Source organism: Oryctolagus cuniculus, chromosome 1, assembly GCF_964237555.1.
Source record: "Oryctolagus cuniculus chromosome 1, mOryCun1.1, whole genome shotgun sequence".
Taxonomy (NCBI): Eukaryota; Metazoa; Chordata; class Mammalia; order Lagomorpha; family Leporidae; genus Oryctolagus; species Oryctolagus cuniculus.
Genome location: NC_091432.1, coordinates 197,011,771 through 197,036,567, shown reverse-complemented (window position 1 = coordinate 197,036,567; position 24,797 = coordinate 197,011,771). Strand labels below are relative to the sequence as shown.

Below are 24,797 nucleotides of genomic sequence, written 5' to 3'. Positions count from 1 at the left end.
TCAGGGAGAAAGAGTGAAATATTTGGTCAGGGATACCTAATCCAGTAATTTGTGGAAACTAGGTCTATCTAACTTAATAAACCTGTCCTCTTAACCACAATGCTGTACTTCTCTTCTATCTGACATTCTGAAATCTGGGAATATAGCCAGGTTCTAGCTGATAGTCAAACAATGTAAGCAACAGAATGAAAAACCAACACCTTTGTGATACATAGACTTGGGTTTTGTACTGTATGGATACACAGTTGGAGGCCCTGAAATCCTGTGCTGAATTCCACTAGACTGGTTTCATCTTATCTTATCTTTTGTCTTGGTGTTTAGTCAGAGACTTAGGTGAGTTCTATGGCTTTAAAATAACTGCCTCTAAGTTCTTCTCATTTTGAGTCAGCTGTTCTAATCAGCATGGTGAGTTGGTCACAAAGCTCTTTTCCAATTTAGCAGCATCCTGGGAGGAGGTCAGGCATGTGGCACCGAAAAGTGGCAGTTGATAGCTTATGGTGAGAAAAGAGACACAGCTGTACAGTTACCCTTAAGAACAGAAGCTGCTGTGTAGTAGGGCTGTTTAGTATATTGTTAACTGACACTAACATGTCCCACAGTTGTCTGACATCGAGTAGAAAGTAATTGCTGTTCACATTGAAGAACAGGAGGTGAGGAAATGGGGATGTTCGTTATACTACTTAGAAAATGCAACTGGAAGTTAAAGGCAAGAAAGCAGGTGGAAATTTGGAGAATGGCAAGGCTGGTTTGACCAATGAGTAAAGAACAGAAAGGAATAAAGAATTTGTACTTTATTGAGTTTATTTTTGAACAGAAGTGAAGTTTTAGCAGTGTCCTGGAAACGAAATAGTCCATTTAAATCACTTTTTAAACATTTATACCTTTTAAGAATTATTTTTCTTTCTTTTTTTTTTTTTTAAGATTTATTTATTTGAAAGTCAGAGTTAACAGAGAGGCGGAGGTAGAGAGAGGTCCACTGACTCACTCCCCAGATGGCTGTAACGACTGAAGCTGTGCTGATCTGAAGCCAGGAGCTTCTTTTGGGTCTCCCATGTCGGTGCAGGGGCCCAAGGACTTGGGCCGTCTTCTATGGCTTTCTTAGGCCATAGCAGAGAGCTTGATTGGAAGTGGAGTAGCTGGGACTTGAACTGGCGCCCATATGGGATGCTGGCTCTGCAGGCGGCAGCTCTACCTGCCACACCACAGCACTGACCCCTATTTTTATTTTTTTAAAGATTTATTTATTTGAAAGGCAGCATTACACAGGAGGAGAGGGAGAGACAGGTCTTCCATCTGCTGGTTCACTCACCAAATGGACACTGGCCGGGGCTGGGCTGGGCTAGGCTGCAGCCAAGAGCTTCATCTGCGTCTCCATGCAGATCTAGGCACCCAAGCACTTGGGCCATTTTCTGCTGCTTTGTCCGGCACATTATTGGGGAGCTTGGTTGGAAGTGGAGCAACCAGGAATCCACCTGGTGCCATTGTGAGACGCAAGTGTTGAAGGAGATGGCTTAACGTGCTAGGCCACAATGCCAGCCTCTATTTTTATTTTTAAATTTTTATTTGTTTTCATTTTATTTGAAAGGCAGAAAGAGAATGTGAGTAAGCAAGCTTCCATCCACTGGTTTACTCCTCAAATGCCCACAACGACCAGAGATAGGCTAGGCCAAAGCCAGGAGTCCAGGACTCAGCTTGTCTCCCACATAGGTGGCAGGGACCCAAGTACCCGAGCCATTTGATTTCCTGCTGTGTTTTGTACCAGCAGGAAGCTAGAGTGGAATCTGGGGAGCTCAGACTCCAACCAGGTACTCCAGTTTGGAATGTGGGTTTCCCAAGCACCATCTTAACTGTTGTAGCAAATGTCCACTCCTTATTTATTTATTTATTTTTCTATCTATTTTTAAGATTTATTTTATTTATTTGAAAGGCAGAGTCACATACAGAGAGAGAGAGACAGAAAGAGATCTCCCATCTGCTTGTTCATTCTCCAAAAGCCTGGGGCTGGCCTGGGTTAAAGCCAGGACCCTGTAACTCCATCTGGGTCTTCCTGTGGGTGGCTGGGCCCAGGCACATGGGCCATTCTCTGAGGCTTTTCCAGTCACATTAGTGGGGAACTGGATTGGAAGCAGAGCAGCTGGGGCTTGAACCACAGCTCTGATGTGAGAGTCCTGTGTTGCAGAGGGTTAAACTGCAGTACCACAATGCTGGCCCCTGCTTGAAGAATTTTGTAAAATTCTGGATCTTTTTTCTTTTTAAAATACTTATTTATTTGAAGAGTGGAGTTACAGAGAGGGAGAGGCAAAGGCAGAGGGAAGTCTTTCTATCTGATGTTCACTGCCCAGATGACTCCAATGGGCAGGGATGGGGCAGACCGAAGCCAGGAGCTCCATCTGTGTCTTGCATGTGGGTGCAGGAACACAAGCACTTGGGCCATCTGCTGCTTTCCCAAGCACATTAGCCAGGAGCTGGATGGGAAGGGGAGCATGTGGGACTAGAACTGGTGCCCATATGGGATGCTGGCACGTGGTGGCTTTATCTGGTATGCCAAAATGCCAGCCCCAGTTTGGTGTTTTTTTGTTTGTTTGTTTTTGTTTTAAAGATTTATTCATTTATTCGGAAGGCAGAGTTACAGAGAGGTAGAGGCAGAGAGAGAAGTTTTCCATCCACTGGTTCACTCCCAAAATGGCTGCAACTGCCAGAGCTGGGCTGATCCAAAGCCAAGAGTCAGGAGCTTCCTCTGGGTCTCCCATGTGAGTACAGGGGATCAAGGATTTGGGCCATGTTCTACTGGTTTCCAAGGCCATAGCAGAGAGCTGGATCAGAAGTGGAGAAGCCAGGACTTGAACTGGCGATCATATGGGAGCTGGTGCTGTAAGTGGGGCTTTACTATAGCACTGACCCCCTAGTCTGGTTTTTAAAAACAGACCCTTTATCTTCTTCTGTGGAGTAGTAACCCCCAGATGAAGATATCATCTTGGTATTATTTGAGCAGTGCTTCTTTGAATGCAAAATAATATACGGTATTATTTTTGGAGGAAGAGGGCTGTTAGAAGTAGGGGTCGTGAGATGGCGCCGCGGCTCAACAGGCTAATCCTCCTCCTAGCTGCGCCGGCACACCGGGTTCTAGTCCCAGTCGGGGCGCCAGATTCTGTCCCGGTTGCCCCTCTTCCAGGCCAGCTCTCTGCTATGGCCCGGGAGTACAGTGGAGGATGGCTCAAGTGCTTGGGCCCTGCACCCCATGGGAGACCAGGAGGAGCACCTGGCTCTTGCCTTTGGATCAGCGCGGTGCGCCGGCCGCAGTGCGCTGGCCGCGGCGGCCGTTGGAGGGTGAACCAACAGCAAAGGAAGACCTTTCTCTCTGTGTCTCTCTCTCTCTCTCTCACTGTCCACTCTGTCAAAAAAAAAAAAAAAAAAAAAAAAAAAAAGTAGGGGTCGTGAAGAATGAGGGACTTTTCAAGGGATTGGAGGGCAAAGAATACTAGGTAGCTGCTGGTTAAAAGGGCTTAAAACTGAGAAAGCCCTGGAGTTGTGGTGTAGTGGGTAAAACCACTGCCTGCAGTGCCAGCATCCCTTATGGGTGCTGGTTTGTGTCCTGGCTGGTCCACTTCTGGTCCTTCTGTTAATGGTTTGGGAAAAGCAGCAGGAGATGGCCCAAGTGTTTGGGCCTGTGCCACTCATGTAGTGGAGGATGAAGTTCCTGGTTTCGGCATGGCCCAGCTCTGGCCATTGTGGCCATCTGAGGAAGTGAACCAGCAGATGAAAGATGTCTCTGTTTCCCTCTCTATCTGTAACTGACTTTTGAAATACATAAAATCTTAAAAAAACAAAACCAAAAACAGCAGGATGGGAATGGGATTGGTGTATAGAACCAGTCAAAGGCAATTAAACATTTCTCCCTCCCTGATCTTAGGTCACCCAGAAGAGAAAAATACAGAATGATTTATTTATTTTATTTTATTTTATTTTTTTTGACAGGCAGAGTGGACAGTGAGAGAGAGAGACAGAAAGGTCTTCCTTTGCCGTTGGTTCACCCTCCAATGGCCGCCGCGGCCAGCGCGCTGCGGCCGGCGCACCGCGCTGATCCGATGGCAGGAGCCAGGAGCCAGGTGCTTTTCCTGGTCTCCCATGGGGTGCAGGGCCCAAGCACCTGGGCCATCCTCCACTGCACTCCCGGGCCACAGCAGAGAGCTGGCCTGGAAGAGGGGCAACTGGGACAGAATCCGGCGCCCCGACCGGGACTAGAACCCGGTGTGCCGGCGCCGCTAGGCGGAGGATTAGCCTAGTGAGCCGCAGCGCCGGCCTCAGAATGATTTTTTAATGTTCTGAATTGTTGAAGCATTCATTAATACTCGTCTTTTTTATTGGGCAGCTTATGTGTGTGGGACAGTAGAAAATAATGTGGTTTCCTTGTCATCCAAGCGTGGGTGTAAGGGAGTTCAGCCTTGTCCAGCAACTGCTAGAGGCTGACCCTGCCCTCTGCAGCTGTGGAGAATAAAAGTATGAGCTTGGTCAGCTCTTGGCATGCGGGGCCTTAGCAGTTGAGCTGCATGGTATTGGGTCTCATGGTTGAGTATCTTGGCATCCTAGCTGGCTTTTACTTTCCTCAATTGGGACTTCCTCTTCCTGTTGGCTCTGGGCCTCCCAAATCAATTGAGATTCTTAATCTAAACCAGTTTTACCTTCTGCAGAAATGAATTTCCTTTTGAAATATTTAATTTGAAAGGAAGAGAAAGACATCTGTTTACTGGTTTATTCCCCAAATATTCACAACAGCCAGGAACTTGGAACTCCATCCAAGACTCCTGTGTGGGTGGCAGGGACCCAAGTACTTGATGCATCACTTGCTGCCTCCCAGGGTGTGCCTTAACAGGAAACTGAATTGGAAGCAGAGTAGCTGATACTCAGACCAGGCACTTTGATTTAGTGTGTGGGCATCCTAAGTGATGACTTAATCACCGCACTAAGTGCCTGCTTTCTATGCAGAAACAGATTGAAAATGGGCATTTTCTTAGGCAGCCGTTATTTTTAAGATTTATCTATTTTATTTGAAAGAGTAAGAGAGAGAGATCTCCCATCTGCTAGTTTGCTCCCCAAATGGCCATAACAGGGATTGGGCCAGGCTGAAGGATCCTGGAATTTCAGCTGGGTCTCCCATGAGGGTGGGAAGGGTCCAAGCACTTGGACCATCTTAAGGTTGCTTTCCCAGGCATGTTAGCAGGGGATCTGAAGTTGAGCATCTAGGGCTTGTGCTGGTGCTCTGATAGGGGATGCCTTCTATGGGATGTTGGCCTTGCAGGTGGTGAGTTAACCTGCTGTACCACAACCCTGGCCCCCCTTTTCTTTTGACGTCAGCTATATAGGTGATGGCACCTGCAGTTAGTGGTACCTTAAGGAAGAAGATGCTCAGTTGGGGAATATTGCATTGTCCATAGAATGGAGTAATAGTAATAAGAAGAGTGTTTCTGGAATGGTAATGACTTAGTTTTTTTTTTTTTTTTTTTTTTTTTTTTTTTTTTAGAGTTACAGCGAGGCATAGAGAGAGAGATCTTCCATCCAGTAGTTCACTCCCCAGATGGCCACAATAGCCGGAGCTATGCTGATCCGAAGCCAGGAGCCACAGTGTTGGCTTCTTAATATTGTTGATATGAGGTCCTAGAATGGTGTCTGCCACATAGTAAACTGTTAGCTGCCATTACTGCTCTCATTATTACTAGTTACTTCAGGGAATGATGTACATATAGAATTTTGAACCCATCCGTGCCAGTTTCAGAGTCCTTGCCCCACTAGCCTCATGGCTGGGTGAACAGCATTTCTCTGAGCATTCGTGATGTGGACTTGGTTCTTGAATATAAATTCTGTATCTTATTTTTAATGTTTGAACCCTTAGCCTGTTAAGTGCTTCTTATTTTGCAAGTTATATTCTGTTTTTGAAAAGAGGCATTCATTTTACTGTTCATGGAGTACACATTTATTTAACACAGTGGAGATATTTGGCCCAAATATGCCAACATTCTGATTTTAGAATATCTTCCAATCCCGACACTTCGATACCGTCTTGAATGAATTTACTGTGATTTTGGGATTTAGTGATCTGGCTAACATTTTATTAAATGACTGTTGAAGTCTTCCTTGTTCTCGGCATGGTATCAGCAAGTGTTCTGTAACTCCAGAATGACTAAATGTGCCTGCCCTTTTTCTTTAAGGATATGATAGCGTATGGCTTCTATGTAAGTTTTTCCCAAGAATGTTCTACTGTCTGCCTTAACGTTAAGATTCCTTTGACATATTTATGGTATTTGCTTATGTACGATTTAATAGAAATGGGTTTGGCTGTTCAACATTTTCAGTTCATTCTAAACTGAGATCACTTGAAAATGCAGCTGTCCCGCTGAAGTATCTTATCTTAGAGTCCTCCAAAAAACAGCAGTTAGGACTTTTTCTAAAAATATCTCTTCGACATAGAATGGTTGTGGTTTAATCAAGTTGGTTTATTCTGCTGGTTTACTTTCTTTATATTACAAATAATTTAGACCATTTTTGTGTAAAGAAGCTTTGTATAATATTTTGCCCCCTGAATCTGCTTAGCATGAAACTGGACCCAGGCACTTGGGCCCCTGCACCCGTGTGGAAGACCCGGAGGTACAGCTCTGGCCATTGTGGCCAATTGGGGAGTGAACCATAGGATGGAAGACCTCTCTCTCTCTGCCTCTCCTTTCTCTGTGTAACTCTGACTTTCAAATAAGTAAATTAATTTAAAGAAAAGAAAAAAAACTGGACTCTGGGGCTAGAGAGTAGGAAATCCAACCCCCCCCCCCCTTTTTTTTAATTTTGAAAGAGTCAGAGAGAGAGAGAGAGAGAGAGAGAGAGAGAATCTTCCACCTTCCATTTGCTGGTTCACTCTCCAGATGTCTGTAATAGCCAGGGCTGGCCCAGGCTGAAGCCAGGAGCCTTGAGCTTCTTCTGGATCTCTCACTTGCGTGGCTGGGGCCCAAGCACTTGGGCCATCTTCTGCTTCTTTCCCCAGGCCATCAGCAGGGAGCTGGATTGCAAGTGGAGCAGCTGGGATTTGAACTGGTGCCCATGTGGAATGTTGGTGTCACAGCTGGTGGCTTAACCTGCTATACAATAGTGCCAGCCCCCCCAGACCCAAACATTTTGATTTGTGGGTGTCTCAACTGTTAGGTCAAATGCCTATTCCTTTTTTTTTCTTTTTTTTTTTTTTTTCAGTAGCGATTAAAAATGTACAGGTATTTTTTTTTTTAAAACCTGTGTTAAACAGTCTTATGTCTTTAATATGCTTTGAATGAAATATGGTAAACATAGATTTTAATTTGGTTGTATAGCTTGAAGTAACCTGATGTTTCCTGAAGCTGAAGAACCTGAGCTATGTATGTTTTAGTTCTGGATTATTTTTAGAATCTCTTGCTCTTGTCTGTTTCTATTCTAAGAATTCTCTTGGAACCCGTTCCAGGGTAGTAGAATTCAAGAGGGTGATAGAAGGGATGAAACACAAGTGTAAACCGAATTCCTGTGTGGCAACTGGGTCTCGTTGCAAAGTGTTCCTGTTTACTACACTCAGCACTGGTTCCAGCAAAGAGGACAGGATTTTTCCAAATGACACTATGTTAGTTGTAGGTGCTGATTCTTTTATAGTCCAGTTTCCATGCCCTTGTCATTTTCACAATTCAGTGTTGGTAGCAATTACTAAGGCTGGTGTTTATTTTGGTAACTAATCTTCTTTTCTAGATTAATGAATTCACTGTCTTCAAAAGTTTTATATAAAAAATAACACCAGAAAGTGTTTGTTGAATCATATATCCTGTTGACTTCATGTATTTCTGAGCTGTATTTTTCAAGAGAGTTTCTTTTTTCAAGAGAGCTACTTTTCTTCACCGTGTTGTCCTACAAAAATCTTTTTTTTTTTCCCCCTGGGGTAGGTTTTGCATGACATCCTAAATATTAAATTTTTTTCATGAACAGGAAGTCAGCTATTCTGATGTTTTGGTGTTAGTATGAAGAGCCATAACTGACAGAAAACAGACTAAGTCTGAATTTTTTTTATAAGATTGATTATTTATTTGAAAGAGTTAAGAAGGGAGAGAGAGAGAGAGAGAGTGAGGTGAATGAGTGAGAGATCTTCTACCGCACAGTGCTGGCCTCTCCTCCTTATAGTTTTTTTTTTTTTTTAATGATTTTATTTATTTATTTTAAAGATTTATTTGGCAGAACTAGAGGGGGAGAGAGGGAAATCTTCCATTCTGTGGTCACCCCCAAATGGTCACAAGTGGTGGGCTTTATCTAGGCTGAAACCAGGAACCTTGAACTCCTTCCAGGTGTACCACGGGGTAGCAGGGACCTAAGCACTTGAATCATCTGCTGCTGCTTTCCCCATTGTATTAGCAGGGAGCTGGATTGGAAGCAGAGCAGCTTAGATTCAACAGTTGCTCATATCCAATGCTGGTGTTGCAGGTGGCCCCTTAACTACCACTGTGCTGCAATACTGGCCTCGACTGTGTATTCTAATTTTTTCCCCTAGGGTATGTTCCTAGAATTCCTCTCATGTGTTTAATATCTATTCATTTTCATTGCTGTATAGTATTTCATGGTTGGGATATTTTGACCATAATGGTTGAGTTCTCTTGAACATAGTACACATGTCTTTTGGTACAGGTATTCTAGAGATATGTATGCCTGGCAGGGTACATACCAAGGAATGGAATTGGCAAGTCATAGGGTGTATACAATGAGACTGAAAAGTTCGTGCAAGGGGTCTGTGTTGTGGTCTAATGGATAAAGCTGCACGTGTGATGCAGGCATCCCATATGGGTGCTGGTTGGAGTCCTGGCTGCTCCACTTCTGATCCAGCTTCCTGCTAATGTGCCTGGGAAAGCAGCAGGTGACCCAAGTGCTTGCGTCCCTGGGATACCTCTTAGAAGCTCCTGACTTGGGTCTGGCCCAGCCCTGGCCATTAAGGCCATTTGGGGGATGAATCAACAGATGGGAGATCTCTCTCTCTGTCTCTCTATACTCCCACCTTGTAACTCTGCCTTTCAAATAAATTAAACAAATCTTTAAAAAATTTCATGAAAGAACAATTAAAAGAATGTATTTCTATTAGCAGTTTACTTATTTGAGAGACAGGGAGGCAGATAGAGAGCTGCCATCTGCTGGTTCAGCCCTCAGATGTCCACAGTGACTGGCAGCTGGGCCGAGGACAGAAGCCAGGAGCAGGGGACTTAGTCCATGTCTTTCACTTGAGTGGCAGGAGCCCAATTACTTGATCCATCAGTGCTATACCCCAGGATTTGTGGTAGCAAGAAGGTAGAGTTAGAAGGTGGAGCCAGAAATCAATTTCAGGTACCCCAGTGTAGGACATGGGCATTTTAATTCCCAGGCTATAAGACTCACTTCCCTCAAAATATTTTCTTTTGAGAGTGAATTTTGTTTGAAAGGCAGAGTAACAGAGAGAGGAAGAGACAAAGAGGGAGAGAATTTTTTTTTTTCTTTTTTAAATTAACTTATTTGAAAGGCAAAGTTAGAGGGAGAGACAGATCTTCCGTCTGCTGGTTCACTCCCTAAATGGCCTTCATGGCCAGGACTGGACCAGGCTGTGGGCAGGTTGTGGGTATTTCAGGAGTGAACCAATGAATGGGATTATATATCTTTCTTTGTTTTTCTTTCTTCATTTTTTTTTAAGGATTGATTTATTTGCAATGCAGAGGCAAAGAGAGTGAGGTCTTCCATCTGCTGGTTCATTCCTCGAATGGCTGCAACGGTCAGAGCTGGGTGGATCAGAACCCAGGATCCAGGAACTTCTTCCAGGTCTCCCACGTGGGTGCAGAGGCCCAAGGATTTGGGCCATCCTCCATTACTTTCCCAGACGCATTAGCAGGGAGCTGGATAAGAGATGGAGCAGCTGGGTCTTGAACTGGCACCTATATGGGATGCCGGCGCTGCAGGCGGCAGCTTTACCTGTTAGGCCTTAGAGCTGGCCCTATATGTCTATCTCTCTCTCTGCCTTTCAAACAGATCTTAATAACAACAACACACCAAAAATAGGGAATGGTTGTTTGGCACAGAGGTTAACATGTATCCCATTTCAGAGTGCTTGGGTTTGAGTCCTGGCACTGCTTTCAAGTTCAGCTTGCTATTGTGTACCTTAGCAGGCAGCAGATGATGACTATAGGGCTTGGGTCTCTGCCACCCCTGTGGGAGACCCTGATTGAATTCTGGGCTGCCTGGTTCAGTCCTGGCTGTTGTGAGCATTTGGAGAGTGAACCTGTGGATGGAATATCTCTGTCTCGCTTTCAAATAGAATAAAAAATTTAAAAAGGGTTGGTTGCAAAAATGGATTCTTACTAACTTATTTTTCATACATCATACCATTCCAAGTTCCATTTTCATCCTGTCATATATTGTCCCCCTTTCCAGCTTTTCCTTTATTTTGATGTAAGTTTCATATTTCATAACATTTCACTGGAACTGGATTTTCTTTTTTCTATTTTCTGTCTCCTTTGTTTTGAAGTCTTTGGTTTTTGATGGCAACTTCCTGCATGTTCAAGTGTCTTGAATTATCCCTTGGAGGTACTTGTTAGTAGCTCAGCCAACTTGTTAGTAAGTTTATAGTTCTTTTTTGAAAATACTGGTTTCATCCCTCTGCTTTTTGCCTTGGTAGCAGAGGGAAAAAGTCTCTCTCTTTAAGAGGAGTTTAGGAAACTTAATATGCCTTTGGGCTTCCTAAGTGGGAGTGAATAGGATAAAGCTAAAAGGACATGATGGGTTAAAAGTTAGGGAAGCAAAGTGTGCCACTTTACCGGATATCTCATCCAAGGCATCATCATATGTGTGTATGTGTTTTAAGATTTAATTTATTTATTTTAAAGGTGGAGTTAGAGAGGGAGAGACAGAGACTTTCCATCCACTGGTTGACTCCCCAGTTCTGCAATGGCTGGTGCTGGGCCAGGCTGAAGCCAGGAGCTTCTTCGGTTTCTCCCATGTGGGTGTGGGGCCTCAAGTACTTGGGCCATTTTCTGCTGCTTTCGCAGTCATGTTAGCAGGGAGCTGAATGGAATGTGGAGCAGCCAGGAATTGAACTGGTACGTATGTGGGATGCCAGTGTTGCAGGCAGTGGCTTAATGCCACAGTGCTACACCATCATCTTGTGTTAGTACTAAATCGTAATTTCTATTTTAGTTTTTAATCTAGTAGGCTAAAAACTTTTAAGAATTTAATATGGATTGTTTCATGTATCATAGCACATGGTTAGGCCAGTTGATTCAAGAAAATGTACATTATAGAAAGTAAATTAGTTTCCCATCCACGTGGTTGCAGAAGGATGTACAGGTTGTCCAGTCATTATATTCACCCAACACACCAGAAGTTAATCATTAGCAATTGATTGGGTTTATATCAATACTAAAACTCAGTGTAAATTTATGGAAGGTCAGATGGTGAATTTTCCCTGTGTGAAAATTCCTTTGGCTGCAAAGCTGGTGACTGTTTTTAGGTGAGTAAAGAGCCCCTTAAAAAAGATAGTGTGTGGTTTTTATGATTTTGTTTCATGACCAAATTGTAGGTTTTTACATGATTAGAGCTTAAGCTTTGGGTGTGAGGGCTCTGCTGAATTCTTTTTTTTTTTTTTTTTTTTATTAGGTAGAGTTATAGACAGAATGAGAGAGACAGAGAGGGGCCAATACTGTGGCGCAGTGGGTTAACACCCTGGCCTGAAGTGCTGGCATCCCATATGGGCACCGGTTCTAGTCCTGGCTGCTCTTCTTCTGATCCAGCTCTCTGCTATGGCCTGGGATAGCAGTAGAAGATGCCCAAGTCCTTGGGCCCCTGCACCCGCATGGGAGACATGGAAGAAGCTCATGGCTTCGGATCGGTGCAGCTCTGGCCATTGCGGCTGTCTGGGGAGTGAACCATCGGATGGAAGACCTTTCTCTCTCCCCCTCTCTCCCTCTCTCTCCCCCTCTCTCCCCCTCTCTCCCCCCCTCTCCCTCTGCCTCTCCTCTCTCTGTAACTCTGACTTTGAAATAAATAAATCTAAAAAAAGAGAGAGAGAGAGAAAGGTCTTCCTTCTGTTGGTTCACTCCCCAGATGGCCGCTACGGCCGGTGCTGCACCCATCCAAAGCCAGGAGCCAGGTGCTTCTTCCTGGTCTCCCATGCAGGTGCAGGGGCCCAAGCACTTGGGCCATCCTCCACTGCCCTCCCGGGCCACAGCAGAGAGCTGGACTGGAAGAGGAGCAACTGTGCCTCAAACCCAGCGCCCATATGGGATTCCGGTGCTGCAGGTGGAGGATTAACCAAGTGAGCCATGGCGCTGGCCCCATGCTGAACTCTTATAGTTTATTTTGGTCTGAGAGTTTGTGGGCATTGAGAGAGTAGACTGAGGTTGTCCATGGATGGTGGCTTTGAGGAGAGAAATAGGAGATGCAAACCTCCTGAAATTTCAGGGAGAATTAGGTTTTATCAGATTGTCTGAACTTTAATGACCCAAAAGGTTCAGACTCTCCATGTTAGAATGAAACATCTTTAATGAAAACATTTGTTGGGGGCTGGTGGTGTAGTGTAGCGGGTAAATCCACTACCTGTTAAACTGGTATCCTCTATATGCATCAGTTCGAGTCTTGGCTGCTCCAGTTTCCATCCAGCTCTCTGCTAATGTGCCTGGGAAGACAACAGAAGAGAGCCCAAGTGTTTGGGCCCCTGCCATCCACATGGGAGACCCAGAAGAAACTCCTGGCTCCTTGGTCTGGTCCAGCCCCAGCCATTGTAGCCATTTAGGGAGTGAACCAGTAGGTGGAAGATCTGTCTCCTTATCTCTCCCTCCCTCTCTTTGTAACACTGCCTTTCAAATAAATAAAAGAAAAATAGAAAAAAAATTATTTATCTAAAAATGTCATTTTTACCATTAATTAGTTTATAAAAAAAAGGAATCAGGATTGATACTTTTTTTTTTTTTTTTAAATTCTGGAGGGTTTTTTTTTTTTTTCCTTTCTTTTTCACCCTCTCTCCCACCTTCCCTTCCTTCCTTTTTTCTTTTGCAGAGTGACAGGCTAAGTGAGAGACAGGGATCTTCCACCCGGTGGTTCATTCCCCAGTTACCTGCAGTAGCCGGGGCCAGGCCAGGCCGGTGCCAGGAATTTCTTCTGGGTTTCCCATGTGGAAACCCAGATACTTCGGGTACATTAGAAGCAAGCTGAATCAGAAGCCAGGGTTGATATGGATGCACACATCCCAGATGGTGGGTAAACCTGGTGTGCCACAACACCCACTCCTGGAGAGCATCTTTCAGGGAGAGAAATGTTTTCAAGTACTTATTGAGCTTAAAGCCTACAGGAAAGGCCTCAATATTGGAGGCACATTGGAGCAGCCCCTCACCAGCTGACATCAAATGTTGCAGTCCACTCCTTTTTTCTCAGGAGAGAAAACACTCTTTTGTTTCAGTCAATATATGAATATTTTAAATGAACACACACTGTATTCGCTTTTGGAAGAACAAAGTTGGACAAATTTTTGGGCTCAGCGTGCCTCATCCTTGCAAAATTCAACTTTGATGTTCTTTGTTTTCAAGCCACTGCTTCTTGTGAGTACTGTTAGTTTGTTGGTTCTTTTCCTCATTTACCACAGCGTATTCACTGGATCAAAACCTTGTTGACAGTTTTCATCAGCGACTTGCTGGTTGTAGAGTTGCTATGAACATTTCATTTAACCAGTAATATAAAATTCTTAAACATTTAAGGTCTTTCGTGCTATTTGTGGTGTGCATTTCAACATTGTTTTGTTTATTTATTTGAAAGGCAATGATACAGAGAAGGAGTAAGAGAGAGATGCATGTGAGTTGCATGTGGTGCAGGTGATTGACTTCCCAAATGTTCACAATGACTGGGCTTGTCAGCTGCTAGGAGACAATTCAACCAAAATCTTCTGCATGGGTGACAGGAACCCAATTGCTTGAATCATTACCACTGCCTCCCAGAGTCTGCATTCATAACACGCTGGAGTCGAGCTAGAGCTGGATTTCAAACCCAGGTACTCTGATATAGGACTTGGGGATCTTAATTGTTAGGCCAGTCACTAGCTCCTTTGATTTAAAAAAAAAAAGATTATGTAATATATTTGAAAGGTAGAGATACAGAGATATCCACCAATCCCTAGTTCATGCCCCAAATGCCTGTAACATCTAATGCTGGGTTTGGTGAAAGCCAGGAGCCCGGAACTCTATTGGGGCCTCCCATGTGGGTGGCAAGGATCCAAGTATTTGGGCCATCACTTGCTTACCCCCACCCCCACCCCCCGGGTGTACGTTAGTAAAAAGCTGGAATCAGCAGCAGAGTCATAACTTGAACCTAGGCACTCTGATATAGGATGCAGGCATCTCAAGTGGCTTTGTGACTGTTGAGCTACATGTCTGCCTGCCTCTTTGATTCTTTTTGAGGAACCATTATTCTGTTTTCCGTGACAGCTGCACCACTTTACATTCTCTCAGTTGTGCACAGGGTCCCAATTTGCCACATTCTTTCCAACATACTTTCTTTTTTTTTTTTTTTTTTTTTTTTTTTATTTTTTTATTTTTTTTGACAGGCAGAGTGGACAGTGAGAGAGAGAGACAGAGAGAAAGGTCTTCCTTTGCCGTTGGTTCACCCTCCAATGGCCGCCGCGGCCGGCGCGCTGCGGCCGGCGCACCGCGCTGATCCGATGGCAGGAGCCAGGAGCCAGGTGCTTTTCCTGGTCTCCCATGGGGTGCAGGGCCCAAGCACCTGGGCCATCCTCCACTGCACTCCCTGGCCACAGCAGAGAGCTGGCCTGGAAGAGGGGCAACCGGGACAGAATCTGGCGCCCCGACCGGGACTAGAACCCGGTGTGCCGGCGCCGCTAGGCGGAGGATTAGCCTAGTGAGCCGCGGCGCCGGCTCATACTTTCTTTTTTTAAAAGATTATTTTATTTGTTTGTAAGGCAGAATTAGACAGAGAGGGCTTCAGTCTGCTGGTTCACTCCCCAAATGGCCATAACTGCTGGGCCTGGGCTAGACTGAAGTCAGGAGTTTCGTCTGGATCTCCCATGTGGGTGTAGGGGTCCAAGGATTTGAGCCATCTTTTACTGTTTTCCCAGGCACATTAGCAGGGACCTGGGTTGGAAATGGAGCAGTTTGGACTTGAACTGGCACCCATATGGGATGTCGGTGCCTCAGGTGAAGGCTTAACCTATGACGCCACAGCACTGGCCCCTATAGTCATGTTTTGATACTATATTATGTTTAGTTATTTGCTTGGTACTTAGCAGCTATTCAATAGCTATTTGCTAAATAAATGAAGGAAAAGTATACCCACAATTGGTTTTGACTTGCTGAAAGATTTATCTATTTTTTCCCAGAAACCTTTTATTTAAGGTCTGCAAACTTCATGCATTTCATAAATACAAATTTAGAAACATAGTGATTATTCCTACCCTCCTTCCTCCTCCCTCTCCTATTCACATTCTTATTTTTTCACTATGATCTATTTTCAATTAATTTTATACACATAAGATTAACTCTATACTAAGTAAAGAGTTCAATAAATAGTATGGAAAAAATATTGCTCCTCAACAGACAAGGGCTGTTCAAAGTTATAGCATCTCAAAATGTCAATTTCACTTCTATAGGTTGTCTTTTAGGTGCTCTATTAGTTACCACAGATCAGGGAGAACATGGTATTTGTCCTTTTAAGACTGGCTTATTTCACTAAATATAATGTTTTCTAGTTGTATCCATTTCGTTGCAAACGTCAGGATTTCATTTTTTTTCCTTTACCACTGTTTAGTGTTCATTGGTGTACATATCCTATAATTTCTTTATCCAGTCATCAGTTGATGGACATGTGGATTGATTCCATGTCTTAGCTATTGTGAATTGAGCTGCAATAAACATGGAGGTGCAGGTAACTCTTTCATATGCTGATTTCATTTCCCTTGGGTAAATTTCCAGGAGTGGGATGGCTGGATTGTATGATAGGTCTATATTGAGATTTCTGAGGTATCTCTGTACTGTCTTCTGCAGTGGCTGTACCAGTTTACATTCCCACTAACAGATGATTAGGGCACCTATTTCCCACATCCTCACATTTGTTGATTTCTGTGTGAAAGCCATTCTAAGGGGGGTGAGGTGAAACCTCATTGTGGTTTTTGATTTGCGTTTCCCTGATGACAAGTGATCCTGAGCATTTTTTTCATGTGTCTGTTGGCCATTTGGATTTCCTCTTTTGAAAAACATCTGTTTAAGTCCTTTATTCATTTCTTAACTGGGTTATTTGTTTTGTTGCTGTTGAGTTTCTTGACTTATTTATATATTCTGGTTATTATTCCTTTATCAGTTGCATAGCTTACAAATAATTCTCCCATTCTGTTGGTTGCATATTCACTATGCTAAGTGTTTCTTTTGCAGTACAGAAGCTTCTCAATTTGATGTAATCCCATTTGTCAGTTTTTGGCTTTGGTTGCCTGTGCCTCTGGGATCTTTTCCAAGAACTCTTTGCCTATGCCAATGTCTTGCAGGGTTTCACCAGTATTTTCTAATAATTTGATGGTATCTGGTCGTAGATTTTTTTTTAAATATTTGTCTTTTTTCTTGTTTTTTATTTTTTATTATTTATTTTTATTTATTTATTTATTTTTTGACAGGCAGAGTGGACAGTGAGAGAGAGAGACAGAGAGACAGAGAGAAAGGTCTTCCTTTGCCGTTGGTTCACCCTCCAATGGCCGCCGCAGCCAGTGCGCTGCGGCCGGTGCACCGCGCTGATCCGATGGCAGGAGCCAGGAGCCAGGTGCTTTTCCTGGTCTCCCATGGGGTGCAGGGCCCAAGCACCTGGACCATCCTCCAGTGCACTCCCTGGCCACAGCAGAGAGCTGGCCTGGAAGAGGGGCAACCGGGACAGAATCCGGCGCCCCAACCGGGACTAGAACCCGGTGTGCCGGCGCCGTTAGGCGGAGGATTAGCCTAGTGAGCCGTGGCGCCGGCTGGTCGTAGATTTAAGTATTTGATCCATTTTGAGTGTATTTTTGTGGGAGTTGTATGGTAAGGATATTGCTTCATACTTCTGCAATTGGAGATCCAGTTTTCTCAGCACCATTTATTGAAGAGACTGTCCTTGCTCCAGGGATTGATTTTAGCTCCTTTGTCAAAGAAGAGTTGGTTGTAGTTGGGTTGATTTCTAGAGTTTCTGTTCTGTTCCATTGGTCTATCCATCTGTTCACGTGCCTGTACCATGTGTTGATGATAACTGCCCTTGTAGTATGTTTTGAAATCTGATATTGTGATGCCTCTGGTTTTGTTTTTGTTGTATAAGATTGCTTTAGCTATTCAGAGTCTCCTGTGTTTCCAGATGATTTTCAGAATCATTTTTTTCTGAGAATGTCCTTGGTACTTTGATATCACATTGGATCTGTAAATTGTTTTCAGTAGTATGGACATTCTGATGATATTGTTTTTCCAATCCATGAACATGGAAGATTTTTCCATTTTTTTGGTATCTTTTATTTCTTTCTTTAATGTTTTGTAATTCTCCTTGTAGAGATAGAGATTTTTGATATCTTGGTTAAATTTATTCCAAGGTATTTGATTTTTTTTGTTTGTTTATGCAGCTATTGTGAATGGGATTGATTTTTTTTTTTTTTTTTTTACAGGCAGAGTGGATAGTGAGAGAGAGAGACAGAGAGAAAGGTCTTCCTTTTGCTGTTGGTTCACCCTCCAATGGCCGCCACGGCTGGCGGGCTGCGGCTGGCGCACCACGCTGATCCGAAGGCAGGAGCCAGGTGCTTCTCCTGGTCTCCCATGGGGTGCAGGACCCAAGCACTTGGGCCATCCTCCACTGCACTCCCTGGCCACAGCAGAGAGCTGGCCTGGAAGAGGGGCAAGCGGGACAGAATCCGGCACCCCGACCGGGACTAGAACCTGGTGTGCTGGCGCCGCAAGGCGGAGGATTAGCTTATTGAGCTGCGGCGCCGGCAGGATTGATCTTAGAAGTTCCTTCTCAGCTGTGGTATTGTCTATGTATACAAAGGCTGTTTTTTGTGCGTTGATTTTATATCCTGCCACTTCACCAAAGTTTTTTGAGTTCTAATAGCCTCTTAGTGGAGTCTTTTGGGTCCCCTATGTATAGAATCATGTCATCTGCAAAAAGGGATAATTTGGCTTCCTCCTTTTGTGTCCCTTTGATTTCTTTTTCTTGCCTAATGGCTCTGGTTAATAATTCCAGGACTATAGTGAATGGTGATAGTGAGAATGGGCATCTTCTGGTTTCGGATCTTTGTGGGAATGGGAAAATACATTATTTATAGTGTTGTTTGCTTTTAGGCTTAACTTGTTTATGTTTATCACAGTTTGAGTTGGGTTATTGGCTGGACAGTCTTGCTGGATACTTTGTTTCCTTCAAGTTCAAATAATAGCTGCATGTAGGAAGAGGCAGATAAAAGAATGTATAGTAGTAACTATAAATTGTGATGCAGTGATTTGTGGTTAAATTCATTGGTACTTGAGGTTTTTGTTTAGATTTGCTAAGATAATAAACCATGTACATTTAGATTGTATTAATAAAATTAGTTTAAAGGCACCCACTGAAATGTAAATTTTTTAAAATTAAATATTTATTTTATTTGGAAGTGAAGCATCTGCTGTTTGACTTTTCAAATGGCCACACCAGCTGGGGACTCCCCCATGGGTGCTAGGGCACAGGGACTTGGGTGGGCCATTTCCCAATACTTTCCCAGGTACATTAGCCAGGGAGCTGGATTGGAAATGGAGCAGCTGGTCTCCAAACTGGTGCCTATATGGGATGCAGTTAACCCACTACATCATAATGTTGCCCAAAATCTAAAAATTTTTTAAGTGATTTTTAAAAAAAGATTAATTATTTATTTGAAAGGCAGAGTTATAGAGTAGCAGAGGCAGAGAGAGAGAAGGGTCTTCCATCCGCTGGTTCATTCTCCAGGTGGCCGCAATGGCTGGAAATGGGCCAATCAGGAGCCAGGAGCTTCTGGGTTTCCCATGTGGGGGCAGGGGCCCAAGCACTTGGGCCATCTTCTGCTTTCCCAGGCCATAGCAGAGAACTGAATCAGAAGTAGAGCAGCTGGGACTTGAACCCACACCCATATGGGATGCTGGCACTGTAGGCTGTGGCTTTACCTGCTATGTCACCACACCGGCCCCCAAAATCTAAAATCTTAAAAGGAGTTTTTCTTACAAACTTGTATTCCAAAGATCTTTTATCTCATGTGTCTACAATTCCCCTGAGTTATGTGCTTGCCTTTTACTTTGATTTGGAAGTTTTGTTTACTGTGCCTGTTTCCTTACAGATTTTCTATTTTGTACATACGTTATTTTGTATATACTGTATATGATGACTTCAGTGAGCAGTGACCGTTGCCGAGGTGCTCGGGAAAAATCCCAGATTTCAACAACACAGGCAACACAACCACAGAAGCAAGTGGTACAGGTGAGTTTTTGTGGAACTCTTTGACTTGTGTAGACTTAGGAACTTAATGTTTTCTTTTGTAGGAAACCTCAGGATTGTGGACCTTGTGTTTACAATATAGATAGTAAATAAAAGAAAAGAGGTAATATTATTTCAGGTTGGATGTTCTATGATACTTATTTGATCTTGAAATTAGTCCAGCCACCAACTAGCATCTTGGCTATCTCCTTTACCATTAATTTTGGTGTGCTTCTAGAATGTAATATGAAAACCCAATTATATGTAGAAGTAATACTCTAACATAATGAAATACCCAAGTTTCAGATGTTTCAAGTAGCCTCTTCTTGCAAGCTCAGAAGAGTTCCTCAGTCTTAGAATGGATTTTAATTGTTGAGGCGTTTCATAATGCTTTTAATGTTAAATATGACCTACTTCTCAGTTTATCTAAGTTATTATTTTAAATGAGGGGAGACAATTCAAGTGAAGTGCTGATCATTAATCCTGGTACTAACTTACATATGTGTTATTTACTGCGTTCGTAAACAAGCCACCTTTCACGGATAGTATGCAAGAAAGTAAATAAACTTGGGGCTGACACTGTGGCATAGTGGTTAAGCCGCCTCCTGCAGTGTGGTTTGAGCTCAGCTACTCCACTTCCAATCCATCTCCCTGCTAATGCACCTGGGAAAGCAGTGGCCCGTCTTGGGACCCTGCATCCACAATTCAGAGAACCTGGAAGAAGCTCCTGGTTCCTGGCTTCAGATCTGCTCAGCTCCGGCCATTGTGGCCATTTGGGGAGTGAACCAGTGGATATCTTCCATCCAGTGGTTCACTCCCCAGATGACTCCAATGGCCAAGGCTGGGCCAAGCTAAAGCCTGGAGCCAAGAGTACCGTCAATGTCTCCCATGTGGGTAGCAGGGGCCCAAACTCTTGGACCAACTTCTGCTTTCCCAGGTGCATTAGCAGGGAGTTGAATGGGAAGCAGAGTAGCTGGGACTTGAACTGGTGTTCTTTTTTTTTTTTTTTTTTAAATATTTTATTTATTTATTTAAGGGATAGAGTTACAGACAGTGAGAGGGAGAGACAGAAAGGTCTTCCTTCCGTTGGTTCACTCCTCAAATACCTGCAATGGCTGGAGCTGCACCGATCCTAAGCCGGGAGCCAGGTGCTTCTTCCTGGTCTCCCATGCAGGTGCAGGAGCCCAAGCATTTGGGCCATCTTCTACTGCTTTCCCAGGCCACAGCAGAGAGCTGGATTGGAAGAGAAGCAGCCGGGACTAGAACCAGCGCCACAGGTGGATGATTAACCTACTGTGCCACGGCGCAGTAGGTTATGGGATGCCAGCAGGCAGCATCTTAATCTGATGCACCACTGCATCAGCCCCCAGGAGAGTATTTTCTTTTCTTTCTTTTCTTTTTTTTTTTTTTTTTTGGACAGGCAGAGTGGACAGTGAGAGAGGCAGACAGAGAGAAAGGTCTTCCATTGCCATTGGTTCACCCTCCAATGGCCACCACAGCCCTCCAATGGCCACCACAGCCGGCGCACTGCGGCCGTTGCACCGCGCTGATCCGATGGCAGGAGCCAGATACTTATCCTGGTCTCCCATGCGGGTGCAGGGCCCAAGGACTTGGGCCATCCTCCACTGCCTTCCCTGGCCGCAGCAGAGAGCTGGCCTGGAAAAGGGGCAACCGGGACAGAATCCAGCGCCCCAACCGGGACTAGAACCCGGTGTGCCGGCGCCGCAAGGCGGAGGATTAGCCTAGTGAGCCGTGGTGCCGGCCCAGGGGAGTATTTTCTAAGTGAGTAACTTTACATTGGGAAGGGCTTTATTCAGTGAAATTTTCTGTTTGTCGAGTTTTAAAATTCCAGTATTAGAGGAGTTTGAAGATAACCTGTCCAAGTTGTATAATGAAAGACATCTCTTTTGCATCTAAAACCTGGGTTTGTGTCCTAAGTTTGCTATTTTACTAATTAGATGAGTTATTTAAATCTCTCTGAACTTCAGTTTTTGGAAAACATTGTTTTTGAAATTTATTCAAAAGTTTGAAGAGCACCACAAATAATTAACTGAATACCTTTCTTCCACAATCTCCAGATAGAAAATTATTGAACATTATATGGAAACCTACTGAACATTAGAGAAAAGAGCTTAGTACACTAATAATGGTTATCTTTGACAGGTATGAGGATGTTTTATCAAAAGGTTCTCCATTATATTTTGCAAGTATTCTAGGTGGCAGATCCAAAAAAAACCCATTTGGCTCCATCAGAATAGCTGTCAACACACTTTTTATTTTGAAAGCAGCTTAACTTATTATAAGCCATGTGAATGGATGTGAGATCCAGAGGATGAGAGTAAAACACTGGTTTTCTTGGCAAGAGTTTCAATTTGAGAGTTGTCCTAGTGGATGTCTCTGATGTTTTCCATAGGGGAGGGTGCGCTAACATTGCTTAACCTAGAATTACCAGTTGATCCTGCTTTTTCCTTTTTTCCCCCAAGCTGTACAGACCTCTTGACACTTCCTAGAGCTCAGCCTGGTAACTTTCCTATTATACTATTAAGTTATGTTTGGTGCTTTGTATATTGAATATTAAATTGTATATCAAGTGAATTTTCTTCTTGACCTGAGTAGGCTTTTTACAAAGGTACAAAGTATTTAAAGTTGTGATTGAAAACTTTAATTTCATTGATATGCTAGCGTTGCTAGTGGTGAATACTGTGCTAGTTAAATGGTTGTTAATGTTATCAGTTGTGCTTTGAGAAGTTGTCTTTTAGGATAAAGCAGAGAAATGCATAGACAATTTTAGTAATAACACTTGAGCTAAAAATCTTAAGTCTTTAAAATAAACAAGTAATCTGTATTTACCTTACATATGATAATGAATGAGATATAGAAATATATAGAAACACAGAAGCCCCAGGCCATACCCCACAACAAATATTATCATTGATAACTATTCTGCCCTTAGAAAATTGGTTGTGGTTATGTTGACTCATCAAGCACTTTTTTGTTAAATTTTTGAAAAATATTTTTTAATGATTTTATTACTTATTTTTTAAGACTTGTTTATTTATTTGAAAGGCAGAGTTAGAGAGGGAGAGAGATTTTTCATTCTTCTGGTTTGCTCTCCAGATGGCTGCAATGGCCAGGGCTTAGCCAGGCCAAATCTAGGAGCTTCATCTCAGTCTCCCACAGGAGTGGCAGGGGCCCAAGTATTCAAGTTATCCTCTGCTGCTTTTCCAAGGCTGTCAGTGGGGAGCTGGATGGGAAGTGGAGCAGCTGTGGCATTAACCACTGCCCATATGGGATGCCTGCATTGCAGGCAGCAGCTTCACTCACTATGGTACAATACCTCTTCCTTATTTGTTTATTTGAAAAGCAGAGAGAGAGGGTCTTCCATCTGCTGGGTCAGTCCCTGATGGGCTGCAATGTTTGAGGATGGGCCAGGCCCAAGCTAGGAGCCAGGAATTCCATCTGGGTCTCCCATGTAGGTGGTCGGGACCCAAGCATTTGGGCTGTCTTTCACTGCTTTCCCAGGTGTATTTGCAGGGAGCTGGATTGGAAATGGAGCAGCTGGGATTTGAACCTGCACCCAAATGAGATGTCAGCATTGCTGGTGGCAGCTTAACCTTCTTAGCTACAGCGCTGGGCTCCATATTCAAGAGAGAAAGAGAAAGAGCTAGATTTTCTATCTTCTTCCTTCTTCCACAAATGCCCACAACATCCAGAGATGGGCTATCCTGAAGGCAGGCGCCCAGAATTTCATCCATGTTCTCCATGTGGGTTGTAGGTTCCTAAGCACTTGAGCCTGCTGTCTTCCAGGATACATCAGCAGGAAGTTGGTTCAGAAACAGGGTAGCTGGAACTCCAACAAGAACTTCAATATGGTTATCTCAAGCTATGGCTTAACTTTCTGCAGCACAAAGCCCATCCCCTAACTCATTTGTTTTTGAGCTAATAAACTGGTTGTCCTCCATCCTCAATGGTGAATAATTAGCATTTTAAAAAATGTCATTATACGGGCTAGCATTGTGGTTCAGCATGTTAAAGCCACTGCTTGTGACCCTGGCATCCCATGTGAGTGCTGGTTAGTGTGCCAGTTGCTCCACTTTTTCTTTTTCTTTTCTTTTCTTTTTTTTTTTTTTTTTTTTTTGACAGGCAGAGTGGACAGTGAGAGAGAGAGACAGAGAGACAGAGAGAAAGGTCTTCCTTTGCCGTTGGTTCACCCTCCAATGGCCGCCGTGGCCGGCGCGCTGCGGCCGCCGCACCGCGCTGATCCAATGGCAGGAGCCAGGAGCCAGGTGCTTTTCCTGGTCTCCCATGGGGTGCAGGACCCAAGCACTTGGGCCATCCTCCACTGCACTCCCTGGCCACAGCAGAGGGCTGGCCTGGAAGAGGGGCAACCGGGACAGAATCCGGCGCCCCGACCAGGACTAGAACCCGGTGTGCCGGCGCCGCTAGGCGGAGGATTAGCCTAGTGAGCCGCAGCGCCGGCCAGTTGCTCCACTTCTATCCATCCCTGTTAATGTGCCTGAGAGAGCAGCAGAGGATGGCCTGAGTGCTTGGGCCCTTACAACCCATGTGGGAGACCTGGATAGAGTTCCAGGCCCCTATTTTTGGCTTGGCCCAATCCTGGTTATTGTGGTCATTTGGGGTGTAACCCAGCGGATGGAAGATATCCCTCCCTCCCTCCCTCTCTGTAATTCTGCCTTTCCAGTAAGTAAATAGAAATCTTTTTTAAAACTTTCATTGTAGAGGTTGTTGTGGTGTAGTGAGTAAAGCTACCACTTGTGATGCAGGCATCCCATATGGACACTGGTTTGAGTCCCAGCTACTGCACTTCTCATCCAGCTCCCTACTAATGTCCCTGGGAAAGCAGCAGAAGATGGCCCAAGAGTTTGCACCCTTGCTCTCACCTGGGGACCTGGAAGAAGCTCCTGGCCATTGTGGCCATTTGGAGAGTGAACCAGCAGGTGGAAGATTCTCTCTCTCTCTCTCTGTGCCTGTCAAATAAAGAAATCTTAAAAAGTAGTTGTATAGTAATGTATTTAAACATTTGATAGGCTTCCTTTATTTCTACTTGTTTGCCCTTTTGGATTTCAGTAGTCATCTTTGGTGAGTTCAGATCTCTTTAAGTTGGTTCTTTTTTTTTTTTTGACAGGCAGAGTGGACAGTGAGAGAGAGAGACAGAGAGAAAGGTCTTCCATTGCCGTTGGTTCACCCTCCAATGGCTGCCGCGGCCGGCGTGCTGCAGCCGGTGCACCGTGTTGATCAGATTGCAGGAGCCAAGTACTTCTCCTGGTCTCCCATGGGGTGCAGGACCCAAGCACTTGGGCCATCCTCCA

The 24,797-nt window shown here is 44.1% G+C and overlaps 1 protein-coding gene across 26 annotated transcripts in view; it reads left to right on the top strand.

Annotated features, from left to right (window-relative positions):
- UBAP2 (ubiquitin associated protein 2) overlaps positions 1 to 24,797 on the top strand; it is a 112,325-nt gene that overhangs the window by 11,725 nt on the left and 75,803 nt on the right. For 17 of the 26 annotated variants that reach the window (XM_070053388.1, XM_051856871.2, XM_070053385.1 and 14 more), the window contains one exon: positions 19,331 to 19,470. The exons of 6 other annotated variants lie outside the window; for them this stretch is intronic. In XM_070053388.1, coding sequence (XP_069909489.1) covers positions 19,372 to 19,470 — 99 coding nt within the window. In that variant the 5' untranslated portion in view covers positions 19,331 to 19,371. Of the gene's footprint in view, positions 1 to 14,013; positions 14,036 to 19,330; positions 19,471 to 21,950; positions 21,989 to 24,797 lie in introns of those variants that run through there. 3 more of the 26 variants (XM_070053410.1, XM_051856892.2, XM_051856881.2) reach the window with 2 other exon arrangements.